This window comes from Manis pentadactyla, chromosome 15, assembly GCF_030020395.1.
Source record: "Manis pentadactyla isolate mManPen7 chromosome 15, mManPen7.hap1, whole genome shotgun sequence".
In the NCBI taxonomy this organism is placed as follows: domain Eukaryota; kingdom Metazoa; phylum Chordata; class Mammalia; order Pholidota; family Manidae; genus Manis; species Manis pentadactyla.
The window spans coordinates 1,624,938-1,635,954 of record NC_080033.1 but is presented as its reverse complement, the minus strand read 5'-3'; the positions used below and the strand labels follow the sequence as shown (position 1 = coordinate 1,635,954).

Sequence of the window (11,017 nt, the reverse complement as noted above, 5' to 3'; positions counted from 1 at the left end):
ACCTCCTTACCTCATCCAGTGCCCCTACTTGGCCTCTCTGCAACTGGGAAGAGCCCTTGGGGTTCTGAAAAATGGTTTGATATCCACTCTGAAGCAGGTCCTCTCAAGACAGATTATCTGGCTACACTGGGCCTGTGTTTTTTGTGGCAACAGTTGGCAGATGTGTAGCAGCAGCAGCCCCTTCTGTGCCGATGGCACAGAAGTCCATCTTCACGGCTCCCCAGCAGCCTTCATTCATCAGTCCCAAGCCTGCTCCATGCTGACATTTAACTAGCCCTGAACTACACTGTGCCGGATAGTTTGACTATATGACCACCCCAAACACCCCGGGAAGTGGACATTGTGCTCATGGTCCAGATGTGGAAATTAAATCAGAGAGGTTCAGTGACTTGCCTAAGGACACAGCGGAGGAGAGTCCTTCCCTGCCCCAAACTCCGCCCCTGCACTTTCAATGCTCTCATTTTAGCAGAAAGCGTGCTGGAGTCACACACAACTGGCTCCCAGTACGGCTCCGTCTCTCTGAGCCTCAGTTTCTTCATATAGGCAATGGGAATAATATTAATTCATCAGGGCTGTGTTGAGAATTGAAAATAATGTGCTTATGCTGTCTAGCACATGCTAAGCATATCAGTAATTAGTTATTACATATCAACCCTCCCCTTTACTTTTTGAAAGACTTAAGCTGCGGGTTGAAGTTTGAGGGAAATTTGGTGACGCTGCGTGGATTTGCGTTAAACCCAGTCAACCTAACAATACCAGTCATGGCCCCACAAACGCATTACGCATGCGCACTCGGGGGGGCCGGAAGAGTTGCTGCCCCGAGTTTCCCCCAACCCCGGGGCGACTCCTGTAAACCGGATGTATACCTGTCCGGAATGGTGAAGTGCACCGTCCTAAATGGGTGTGCGGGAGCATGTGGGGAGGCGGCGGAATCTGGGGAGACATCGATCAAATCTGAACTGCACCGGGGGAGCCAGCGGTCCGGTCAGTCCCTAGCCCCCTCCTTGGGGAATGGTCTCGCCCGATTCCCTTCTCTTCTGCCACTCCGGGACATACCAAGTTTCCAGCAGAGGGATGGGGGAGAGGACCTGGGTGCAGAAGGGACCATTCAACGGGCGGGACCATTGTCACAGAAATTTGGGCCAGTGGAGCGAGGTTGTCAAGTGGGCTAAACAGTTGGAAGAGAAGAGGCCTTCTGGAGACACTAGTTTGATGCGTGGAGTGGGGCTTGGGAAACCTTTGTCAGAGAAAGAAAGGGGAAGCTCGGGATGGGAGAGTTTCGTTGGGTGGGGAAGTGGGAGGCTGGGGTGGGCGAGTTTATTATGTGTCCAAGTGAAGGAGATGAAATTGGGTAGGAGACACCCTCGTTTGTATGGGGAGGTTCGGGCAGCGTGACCCCTGGCGCGTGAGAATGGGAAGGGTCCGGTTGAGTTTGTGCGTGGTTTGACAGGTTTGAATTGTGCCTCGAAGGGGGAGTTGGATTCTCATAGAGGCTCTGAGGGGGTATGTCAGATCTGGGGGAGCAACAGATGCAAATGACCCTTGGTGGACGAGTTAAGGACCTTCCTGCAGAGGGAAGGGAAGCTGCTAAAGAAGATCCACAGGCTAATACACCACAAACGGAAGATTCACAGGCTGATAGACCAAGAATGTGGCTGAAGAGTATGCAGAGGCCTGGGCTGCCAGGCTGAGGGGCCTGATGCTGTCCCAGGGTGCTGGGGAGCCATGGGAGGGCTGTGAGCAGGAGAGGGGCAAGATCAGATCTGGGTGAAGAAAGACCCGTCTGCGGCCATGTGGGGGATGGGTGGAGTGGGGAGGCCCGAGAGGAGGCTGGGGTGACGATCCAAGGGGAGAGGAGGAGACCTGGGCCGAAGTAGGGGCCATGGGGACAGAGGGGAGGATAAAAGGCAGGAGGGGTGGGGCCTGGGGAACAGCAGGTTGGGGAGGAGGTAGTGAGGAGTAGGAGGCAAGGAGGAGAACCTTCCTGGAGATCTGGCTGAGTGATGGATGGACAATGAGGCCTTGCACAGATGGGGACCCTGAGAAGAGGAACGGGTTTGGAGGAAGACTTTGAAGTCAGCGTAGGTGTTGTGAGTGTGAGGGGCCTCCACGTCATCCAGGGAGCTCAAGAAGGAGGTCCTGGTGCTGTCAGCTGTAATTGGTCCTCAGCATGTGAAAGTAGTTGAGCTAACTGGGGGAGGGAAGTCACATGAAGAAGGCAAAGTTCAGTTTGAGAGGTCATATTGGAAAGGGCTTTGAATGCCAGGTAGAGGGGCTCATTTTTCTACAGGGGGTGCTAGGGAGCCATGGAAGGAGTGTGAACAGGAAAAGAGCGGGGCAGCTTGGAGGATAGAAAGACTCCTCTGGGCCACATGGGTAATAGACTGGAGAGGGGAACCTGGAGACAGAGAGGCCAGAGAGGAGGCTGGTGAGGACACACTTGAGCTAGATTCAGGGCTGTGGGGATGGAGAGAATAGTGTATAATTCATGATTAAGACCATGGGAATATCCATCATTACCCCTGCCCCGGAAGCGTCAGGGAGAGAGATGGCCTCCCCAGGCCGCTTGGGCAGATGAGACCTGGAAGGAGATATCAAAACCAGCAGCATGAGACTCCCTTTCTGTCTCCTTCAGTCCCCTTTGCCCCCTCACCTGGAGCTGGCCAACAGCAGGCACCACACCCTCACTTCGGCATCCTGAGCCCAAGGGTCGGGTCAGGGACAGACCCCACCCCATGAAGGCGGGAGATGGAGAAGTGGGTCCTGGAGACCCCCCGGACTGTCAGGGGTTTGATCCATCTCAACTGAGGATGCACCCTGAGGAGCCTGAGGTGAGCCCCCCGCCCCTGCCCCAGAAGTCATGTATCAGGAGGAATAGAGATTCAGGCAGCCGTGGGTTTGAGTCCCAGCACTACCACTTCCTGGCTTTGTGACTTGACCCACAGACACCCTGCTCTGAGCCTCAGTCTCTGCTTCCTTGAATTGGCACCTTCCCTGTTGTGAGGGTCCAAGAGATGGTGCTGATGCAGAGCAATTGTGCAACAGATGTGTTCATTATTTTTGAACCTAGAACAGGAGGCAGTGATAGAGGTATGATCCTGCTGGCGCTCACACTTGAGAGGCATTTGGGAAAATGAGGATACGCCCACTTCCTCCTCCCCTTACATCTTTCAGGTATTTGCTTCAGTGTCACCTCAGTGAGCCCTCCCAGATCAGCCCCTCTAAAGTAACATCCTGGCATTTCCCCTCCCCTTTCCCCACTTCCCTTCTCTGGTTTTAATGAAACTGTTGCCTTCAAGCTGGTCTTCATAAAAACTCATCTGCGTATGCTATCTTAAGTGGAAAAGTTGTATACTAGCTCAGGTTCATCACAACTCCTATAAAAGATGGTTTTAGTGAACACTCTGGATATACAAACTTGTTTCAAAGAAAACTGTTGGATATCGTGCATTCTAAATCATTGTGCATAAGACAGTACTCATGAAAACTGTTGCATTCAAACTAGTCTTGATGAAAACTCATCCTATGCACTCAGTATTTTACTTGTTTATTTCCTGCTGGGCCACAGTAGAGGGCAGGGAGTTTTGCCTGTGTGGTTCACTGTATGCGTGGCGTATGGCCGGCAGCCAGGCTGTTGAATGGTGAGCAGAGTGACCCCTCTCTGAGAGCTCCTGATTCAGGAATCTGCTATGGGTGGCACTCATGTGTCCATATGTTTCGCCAGGCTTCCCCTGTGATTCTGATGGGGGTGCCCTGAGGACCTCACTTTGCTCCAGCCCAGCCCCCTCATTTGTCAGGTGAGGAAGTTGATGTCCAGAGAGGAATCTTGACTTCCCTGAGCTCACACAGTGCATCAACAGCAGTGGAAGCAACCTGGCCTGGGTCCCAACCCAGGAGAAACCAGTCATTGCCAAGTGATGTTGGAATCATTCCTGCATCTGTCTGTGCCTTCAGGTCCCTATCTATCAAGTGAGGATTCATCATTACAGAGGGCAGGATATAATAGGGTCAAATCCTACCTCGGCCTCTTACTAACTGTGTGATCTTATCCAGATATTGCTTAATCTCTATGCCTCAGTTTTCTCATCTGGCAGCTGCAGTAGTAAAAGTCCCCACCTCACAGAGTGAATTCAATGAGTTAATCCACAGGATTGCCAGAACAGTTCCCACAACCTCTAAGTGTCCAATACATAGTAGCTGATACTGTTATCTCTAACACCATCACATAGAATTCTGTGAATATCCCAAGTAAGTGGGCGAGTACAGACTTGTGAGGGCCGGCTTTAGAGTCCAGCTTTCCAGATTCAAACCCTGACTCTTCCACTTGGGCAAGTGACTCACCCTCTCTGACCTTCAGTCTCTCTGTCTGTTGTGAGCACTCAGGATGGTGGCTGGTTACAGAAAGTGCGAAGTAAATTCCGTATCAACCGTTTTCCTTCACAGTGTCCCCTCTGTGTTCAGTCTTGGCTGCAAAAGGTACATATGAGTTTCCTGTGGCTGCTATAGAAAATTGCCACAAACCTGATGACTTAAGACCATACACCTTGATTCTCTTACAGTCTGCAGACTAGAAGTTTGAACTCAGTTTCACTAGGACAAAATCAAAGTGTCAGCAGGGCTGTACTCCTTGACGGCTTGAGGGGAGAGACCATTTCCTTGCCTTTTGCAGCTTCTAGAGCTGCATCCTTCATACTTCTTGGCCCCTGGCCCCTTCCTCCATCTTCAATGCCAGCAGGACAGTTTCAGTGGTCACATTGCCCTCTTCTGCATCAAATCTCTCTCTGCTTCCCTTTTACAAGAACACGTGTGACTACACTTGAGGCCGCTCAGATAATCCAGGGTAATCTCCCCATTGCAACATCCTTAACTTAACCACATCTGAAAAGTCCCTGTTACCATTTAAGGTAACACAAGTCCCAAGGATCTAGGACCTGGATGTATTTGGAGGCCATTATTCAGCCTACCCCAGAGCAGAAAACGCAGCTCAAACCTGCTTAAGCAACAAAAGGTTGTTAACTGCCTCACCTGACCAGAAAGTTAAGGAGATGATGCTTCAGGTATATCTGGATCTAGGTGCTCATCCAGAAGCTGTCTCTCCTTCTCTTGGAGCTGTTTTGCTTCTAGGACAATTTCATTGCTAGGCTGATTTTTCCAACGCAGTGCGGAAGTTGAACACAGACAGCTGCAGGCTCACATCCAAAGATAAGTGCTCTGGAGAACAGACAGGAAGGGTAGGGTGAGTCGGAGGGGTAGCCTGAGACCTCTGTGAGAAGTGATATTTGAGCAAGGCTGTGGCGCAGGTGAAGCAGGTGCCGAGCGGCCATCTCCCAGGCACCCAGGCTGGTGTGGAACCGTGAGGAGGCCAGTGTGGCCGGAGCCCAGTGTGAGCCAGGGCTTGAATGGGAGAGAAGAGATGGGAGAGGGCACCCAGGGCCACCAGCATCGTGGCGAGGACTTGGGCTTTCCTCTGAATTAGAGAAGAAGGGGGATGGCTGAGCTGACTCCGGGGTTAACAGGCACACTAGTGGCAGGGTGGGGAACACGCTGCAGGCGTGGAGAGCTTAGGCGAGGCAGGGAGCCCAGACAGAGCAGGCAACTGAGCAGCTCAGTGGAGAGAGGATTTGGGCTTAGAGGAGTGTGGTGGCGGCTGTGGAGATGGTGACAAGTGCTTGGACGCTGAGTGTATTTTCAAGATAGAGCCAAAGAGGTTTGCTGTGGGATTGCATGAAGGCGTGTGACACAGAGGGGTCAGGTTCTTTCCCTGAGCACTTGGAAGGAAAGGAGCTGCCCTGTGCTGCAATGAAGCCGGCAGGAGGACCTGGGGAGGTGTAGGATCAGCATTTCGGTATTAACCTATTTGAGCCGTATCGCTGCTCCAGGAGGAAGGTCCCGTTATCCCCCCATTTTGCAGATGAGGCAGCTGCGGCCCCAAGCCCAGTGTCACGCGGCCAGGCAGCGATGGGATGGGGATGACCCGGGAACTGAGTCCACCCTCCTCTCCCAGGCGCCTGGAGGAGCCGAGGCTGAGGCTCCAGTCCTGGTGCAGCTCATCGACGAGCACGGGGCGTATTCGACCGCGCGCCTGGTCCCCGACGAGCGCTCCGCCAAAGGGGCGGCGCCGGGTTCGCTCCCTGAAGGCCCAGTGGACCCGGAGGGGCTGGCGCGGGCCAGGCCCTTCGGCTGCGCGACCTGCGGGAAAGCCTTCAAGCGCGCGTGGGAGCTGCTGAGCCACGAGGTGGTGCACACCGCGGCGCGGCCCTTCCGCTGCGGCCTGTGCGCGGCCGCCTTCAAGCGCCACTCGGATTGCAAGAGCCACCGGTTGGTGCACAGCGACGAGCGGCCCCACGGCTGCGACGCCTGCGGCAAGCGCTTCAAACGAGCCAGCAATCTGCAGGTGGGGAGCGGAATGCGGGGCTCGGGGCGGGGCGGGAGAGAGGCGAACCTGCGGGAAGGGAGCAGCGCCGGGAACCGAGGGTGGGCGGGACCTTCGGCGAAGGGCGGGGCCTGCGGGAAAAAGGAGGGTATTGAAGGAGGGCGGGGCCGGGGAGAGGTGGGCCTGCGGGAAGCGGGCAACGCAGGGTAACTGCGGGGAGCGGGGTTTGATGGAGGGGCGGGGCTTCCTGGGAATAGGTAAACCTGGCGGTTACGCTAAAAGTGAGTGGGGCGGGTGGGAGAGGCAGAGTGTGAGGGCGAAGATGAGAGCAGGGCTGCGCCTGGAGGCCTGGAGGTGGTTCCTGGATTGGGAGGTGGGAGAGTCCCAGCAAAGACGTGATGGGGGGAGGCCTAGAGAAAGAAAACTTGCCACTGGGTGACATGGCGGTTGGGATGGTCATGAGGTGATAGAAAATGGGGATGGGTTTTCGAAGAGGGTAGGAAGGAGAAGGGGGTCAGATTTGGAGGAGAGGGAACTGAAAGGGAGGCAGTGTGGGTGAGGAGGGGCGGGGAGGTGTGCTGGGGGCCGGGAGGGAGGGAAAGGAGAGGCCTGGCGTTAGCCGGGCGGCAGCTGCGTTCTCCAGGCCGGCCCCGCATCCCTCACGTTGTGGGTGCTGCCCCGACCCTCTCCTGGTGCCCCTCGTGTGGCCAAGGGGGCAGGAGACCTTGGAACTACCTGCCCAAGGAGCCCCAAGGCTGCTTCCAGAGCTCCATCCCGAGGCTGCTCTCTGCCCTGCCCGCAGGGCCACTCTAGGCTGGACGGGTGGCGGGGAGGCTCGGGCGTGGGGCCGGGCTGCCCGTCTGTGCCTGCGGTATCCTCCGAGGGCTGGGAGGCCCAGGCCAGCTCTCCTGGGGCACCAGGTTCCGAGGGTTACAAAAATTATAGATTTGAACCTGGCCTTCCAGGTCATTGTGAAGGTATATTTGTCAAAGGAGAAAGAGCATATTTAGTTGGTAGCACTTTGACTTAGTAATTTGAAAACGTTTAGACATATGGTATGTGCACCTCCATTTGGCACCTGCCTGGGGCCTTCGGGTATGAGGGAGGGGTCTCCCTGGGGAGGTGAGGCCTGCGAGTGAGCCTCTGCACCTCACTCACCGTGCCTCCCCCGCCCGCAGGAGCACCGGCGCATCCACACCGGCGAGCGCCCCTTCCCCTGTGCGTCCTGCCCGAAGCGCTTCAAGACCCCCTACGAGCTGCACCGCCACGAGCCTCTGCACGCGTCTTCGCGGCCCTTCACCTGCCAGGACTGCGGCAAGATCTTCGCAGCCGGGCCTGCCCTTCTTCTACACCGGCGGCAGCACTGCAAGGACAAGCCCCACGAGTGCGGCGTGTGCGGCAAGCGCTTCACCTACGGGCACAGCCTGCGGGTGCACGAGCGCGTGCACACGGGCGACCGGCCCTTCGTCTGCCCGCTGTGTGCCAAGGCCTTCAAGCAGTCTAACGCGCTGGCCTCTCACCGCCGCGTGCACTCGGGCGAGCGGCCCTACGGGTGCGCCACCTGCGGCAAGGCCTTCAAGCAGTCGTCCTACTTGGCGGTGCACCAGCGCACGCACACAGGCGAGCGGCCCTACCCCTGCGACGCCTGCGGCAAGGCCTTCTCCAGGCCCTCGCTGTTGCTGCAGCACCGCCGCGTGCACAGCCCCGGGCGCCCTTATGCCTGCCGCTTCTGCCCCAAGCTCTTCAAGGACCTGGCCTACCGCACCGTCCACGAGAAGGTGCACACGGGGGACACGCCCTACAAGTGCAGCGTCTGCAGCAAGGGCTTCGCACATCCCAGCAACCTGCTGCAGCATCAGAGGGCACACCGCGATGGGTGAGGGTTGGGGGTCGGGCGGTGGGGACCAAGGAGGGTCTGGCACCCTGGAGCTGGAATCGGGACTGCTGGAGGAGGGGTAACCATGCCCAGTTGAGGCCCTATTTAGGGCAGCACCGTCCCATAGAACGTTATCGATCTGTGCTGCCCCATATGTGGTCCAGGCTATCACCGGGCACATGTGGTCCTCCTGGATTTAAATCATGACTAGTGTCACTGCAGAAGTTTTTTTCTTTTCTTTTTTTTGGTAACTTCTTACTCTGAAACAATTTAAGACCCACACAACGTTGCAAAAATAGCACAGAGTTTTCCCATATACCCTTCCCCCAGCTTCCCCCACTGATAATATTTTAGATAACCATAGACATTGTCGAAAATCAAGAAATTCATGTCAGTTCAATTCTCTTAACTCAGGTACACATCTTACTCAGACTTCACCAAAATGGAAATGAATTTTGCAGCTTCCTTAATTTTAACTGACTTAAACTTAAATGGTTAGCTGCTGATGGCATAGGTCTGAGGCATGAAGACAGTCAGTGGTGGTGAGGGGTCCCCAGCAGTGGTTTGTGACATTTGAAGAATTGCCACGCATGCCCACGTGAGCCACAAAATACTCCTGAGGAGGACTTTGCAGAGGGCCTCTACCAAAACCATTGGTAATGAGGTCATCCTGCAGCAGAGACTTCGCTCGCGCTGGTGGTTTGTGGCAGAGGGAACATCTGGGTAGCCACAAAGGCAGGTGGCTGCTGCAGGAGCCTTTCCTGAACCCAGGAGCACTTCTGGGTCCTGCTCCACCACCTGCACAGAGACCTCTGGTGCTGAGGCCGTCCCAATGGCGCTCATTGCATTTTTAGATGTTGGCAGGTGTGTGGGTGACTCTCCAATGAGGACCCTCTGGGTTTTGTCCCTGCAGGCCTAGGACAGTAAAACCGCTGGTGCTGAGCTCTTCCGGGTGATGGCGTTTGGCACTTGAGGAACAGTCAAGTTTTGCTACAGACATTGGCGCGACCTGCAAGGTCCCATCTCCGACCAGCCGCTTCTTGGGCCCCATCTGGTAGATGGGCATGTGATGGTTTGAAGCCTTTCTAGATCATTCACAATGTTCCCTCCACCCCAGCATCAACTCCATGTACCTCAACTTCAGATGGGGACACTCTCCTGGACCGCGCCCTGAGACCAGCTCAGTGGGTGGTATTTTTTAAAGCCAATAAATCCCGGGTACCATGTTGCTGGTGCCGTAGACGTCCCCTGGGTGGTGTGCAGGATTTTTCAGAACATCGTTGCCTTCCATCTGCTCACACCCCACTCCCAGATCTGCTCTCGGAGGGGTCACCCTGCAGACATAGTGCAGCATGAGAAGTTCTTTTGAGGTCCCTGGAGCTGCGATCTTCCCGGTGACCTGGGACATTCCCAGAACACCTTCCACTCTCCCTCTCCCACCTCTTGGTCTGGCCTCAGCTAACATTTATCAGACAGCCTGTAAAACACTTTCCCTTAAACCTGCCCCCCTCCCCTCCTCACTCCATCTGTCCTAGGGTAGGAATTATCCTCGTGGCCGGTTTGGAAGCGCATCTTAACTCAAGGGATGTTAACACGAACCAGTTGTATATTCCATAACGAGAGTTGCACATTATACAGGATTGAAAGTACACTTTGGGGCCATTATATCGGTGTTGTACAGCCCAGTGGGCTCCAGAGAACCCTTGAGAGCTTTTGCTTAGGCCAAAGAGCTGACTTGGATTACAGTGTACACCAAGATGTCATATATGTCAAAAGTCCAAAACTCCATCCCAAGATTTAGGGGTCGTAAATCACACGAGTTCCAATGCAGGGTCCAGCTGACCTCCCAGCCCCTTCCCAACTGCTCAAGTACCTATCAAGTGTGAGTATGCACCTCGTGAGGTAGGAAAGGAAAATGGGGTGAAGCAGACCAGGGCCTGCACCAGCTCGACTAGCTGGACACGGAGCAGTGGTACTGTGGCCTGAGACTGATAAATAAAATTGGTTGAAACTGGCTGGAACCAGATCAAACTGAGTTGACATCCAATTTGACCCAGGAACAGACCTCTAACTTCATTAAAATCTCATTCACATCGTAAAAATGATGCCCATCAGTGCCACGACAGTTTCCAATTGTCATGACAACCCCTGGAAGAGACCTAATAATGAAAAGACCCCCCTCTTGTAGGAATCTCCCCAGAGAAACCATGACTGTTCTGTCCCCTGCATTACGTACTCCACCAGGGAGGGGCTACTCCGCCTACCGAGTAGTCTCCGCGTTGCTGTCTAAGCTGTACCTGCAATAAACCTGCCTTGTGCTGACCATACCTGGCTCACGTTCAATTTCTATCCTGGGCATGGCCGAGAACTTTCTGCTGCGATGGACGCCCAAGGCCTAGGGCCTCCCCCTTCCTCCTGCAATACTCTCTCTGGATACGATCAGTGCTTTTCCAACTCAAATTTTGCCTCAGTCTGTACAAAATTCAAAATCACCAACTTCCAATTAATGGAGACCACGGGATGGGAAGAGCCCTCTTCATATTAAAACTCAGCCTTGGGACCTGTGGTTCCAGTGGCCAGGAGAGGAAGAGGGTGTCATCAGCTCTGACGGGCATTGTGCCCTGTCCTGAACTGAGTTACCTCTGGACTGAGGTGAGGATGGGAGTGAGAAATAAGCCATATGTCAATCACCATGTTGCCCAAGACATAGTTAGCAACGCCCTCCCTTTGGCTGCTGGAACTCTACTGTTCTAGCTCATCCATGGGCT

The 11,017-nt window shown here is 54.8% G+C and overlaps 1 protein-coding gene across 2 annotated transcripts; it reads left to right on the top strand.

Annotated features, from left to right (window-relative positions):
• Positions 1 to 858: 858 nt before the first annotated feature.
• On the top strand, positions 859 to 9,495 carry LOC118912511 (zinc finger protein 664-like). Of its 2 annotated transcripts, XM_036885678.2 has the most exons (5): positions 874 to 984; positions 2,636 to 2,831; positions 6,005 to 6,394; positions 7,552 to 8,249; positions 9,163 to 9,495. In XM_036885678.2, the coding sequence occupies exons 2-5, from the start codon at positions 2,736 to 2,738 to the stop codon at positions 9,203 to 9,205; spliced, it is 1,227 nt and encodes a 408-aa protein (XP_036741573.2). In that variant the 5' UTR covers positions 874 to 984; positions 2,636 to 2,735; the 3' UTR covers positions 9,206 to 9,495. The 2 variants fall into 2 exon arrangements, with proteins under 2 accessions (XP_036741574.2, XP_036741573.2); XM_036885679.2 differs by lacking the exon at positions 2,636 to 2,831 and having other exon boundaries at positions 859 to 984.
• The last annotated feature ends 1,522 nt before the right edge of the window (positions 9,496 to 11,017 follow it).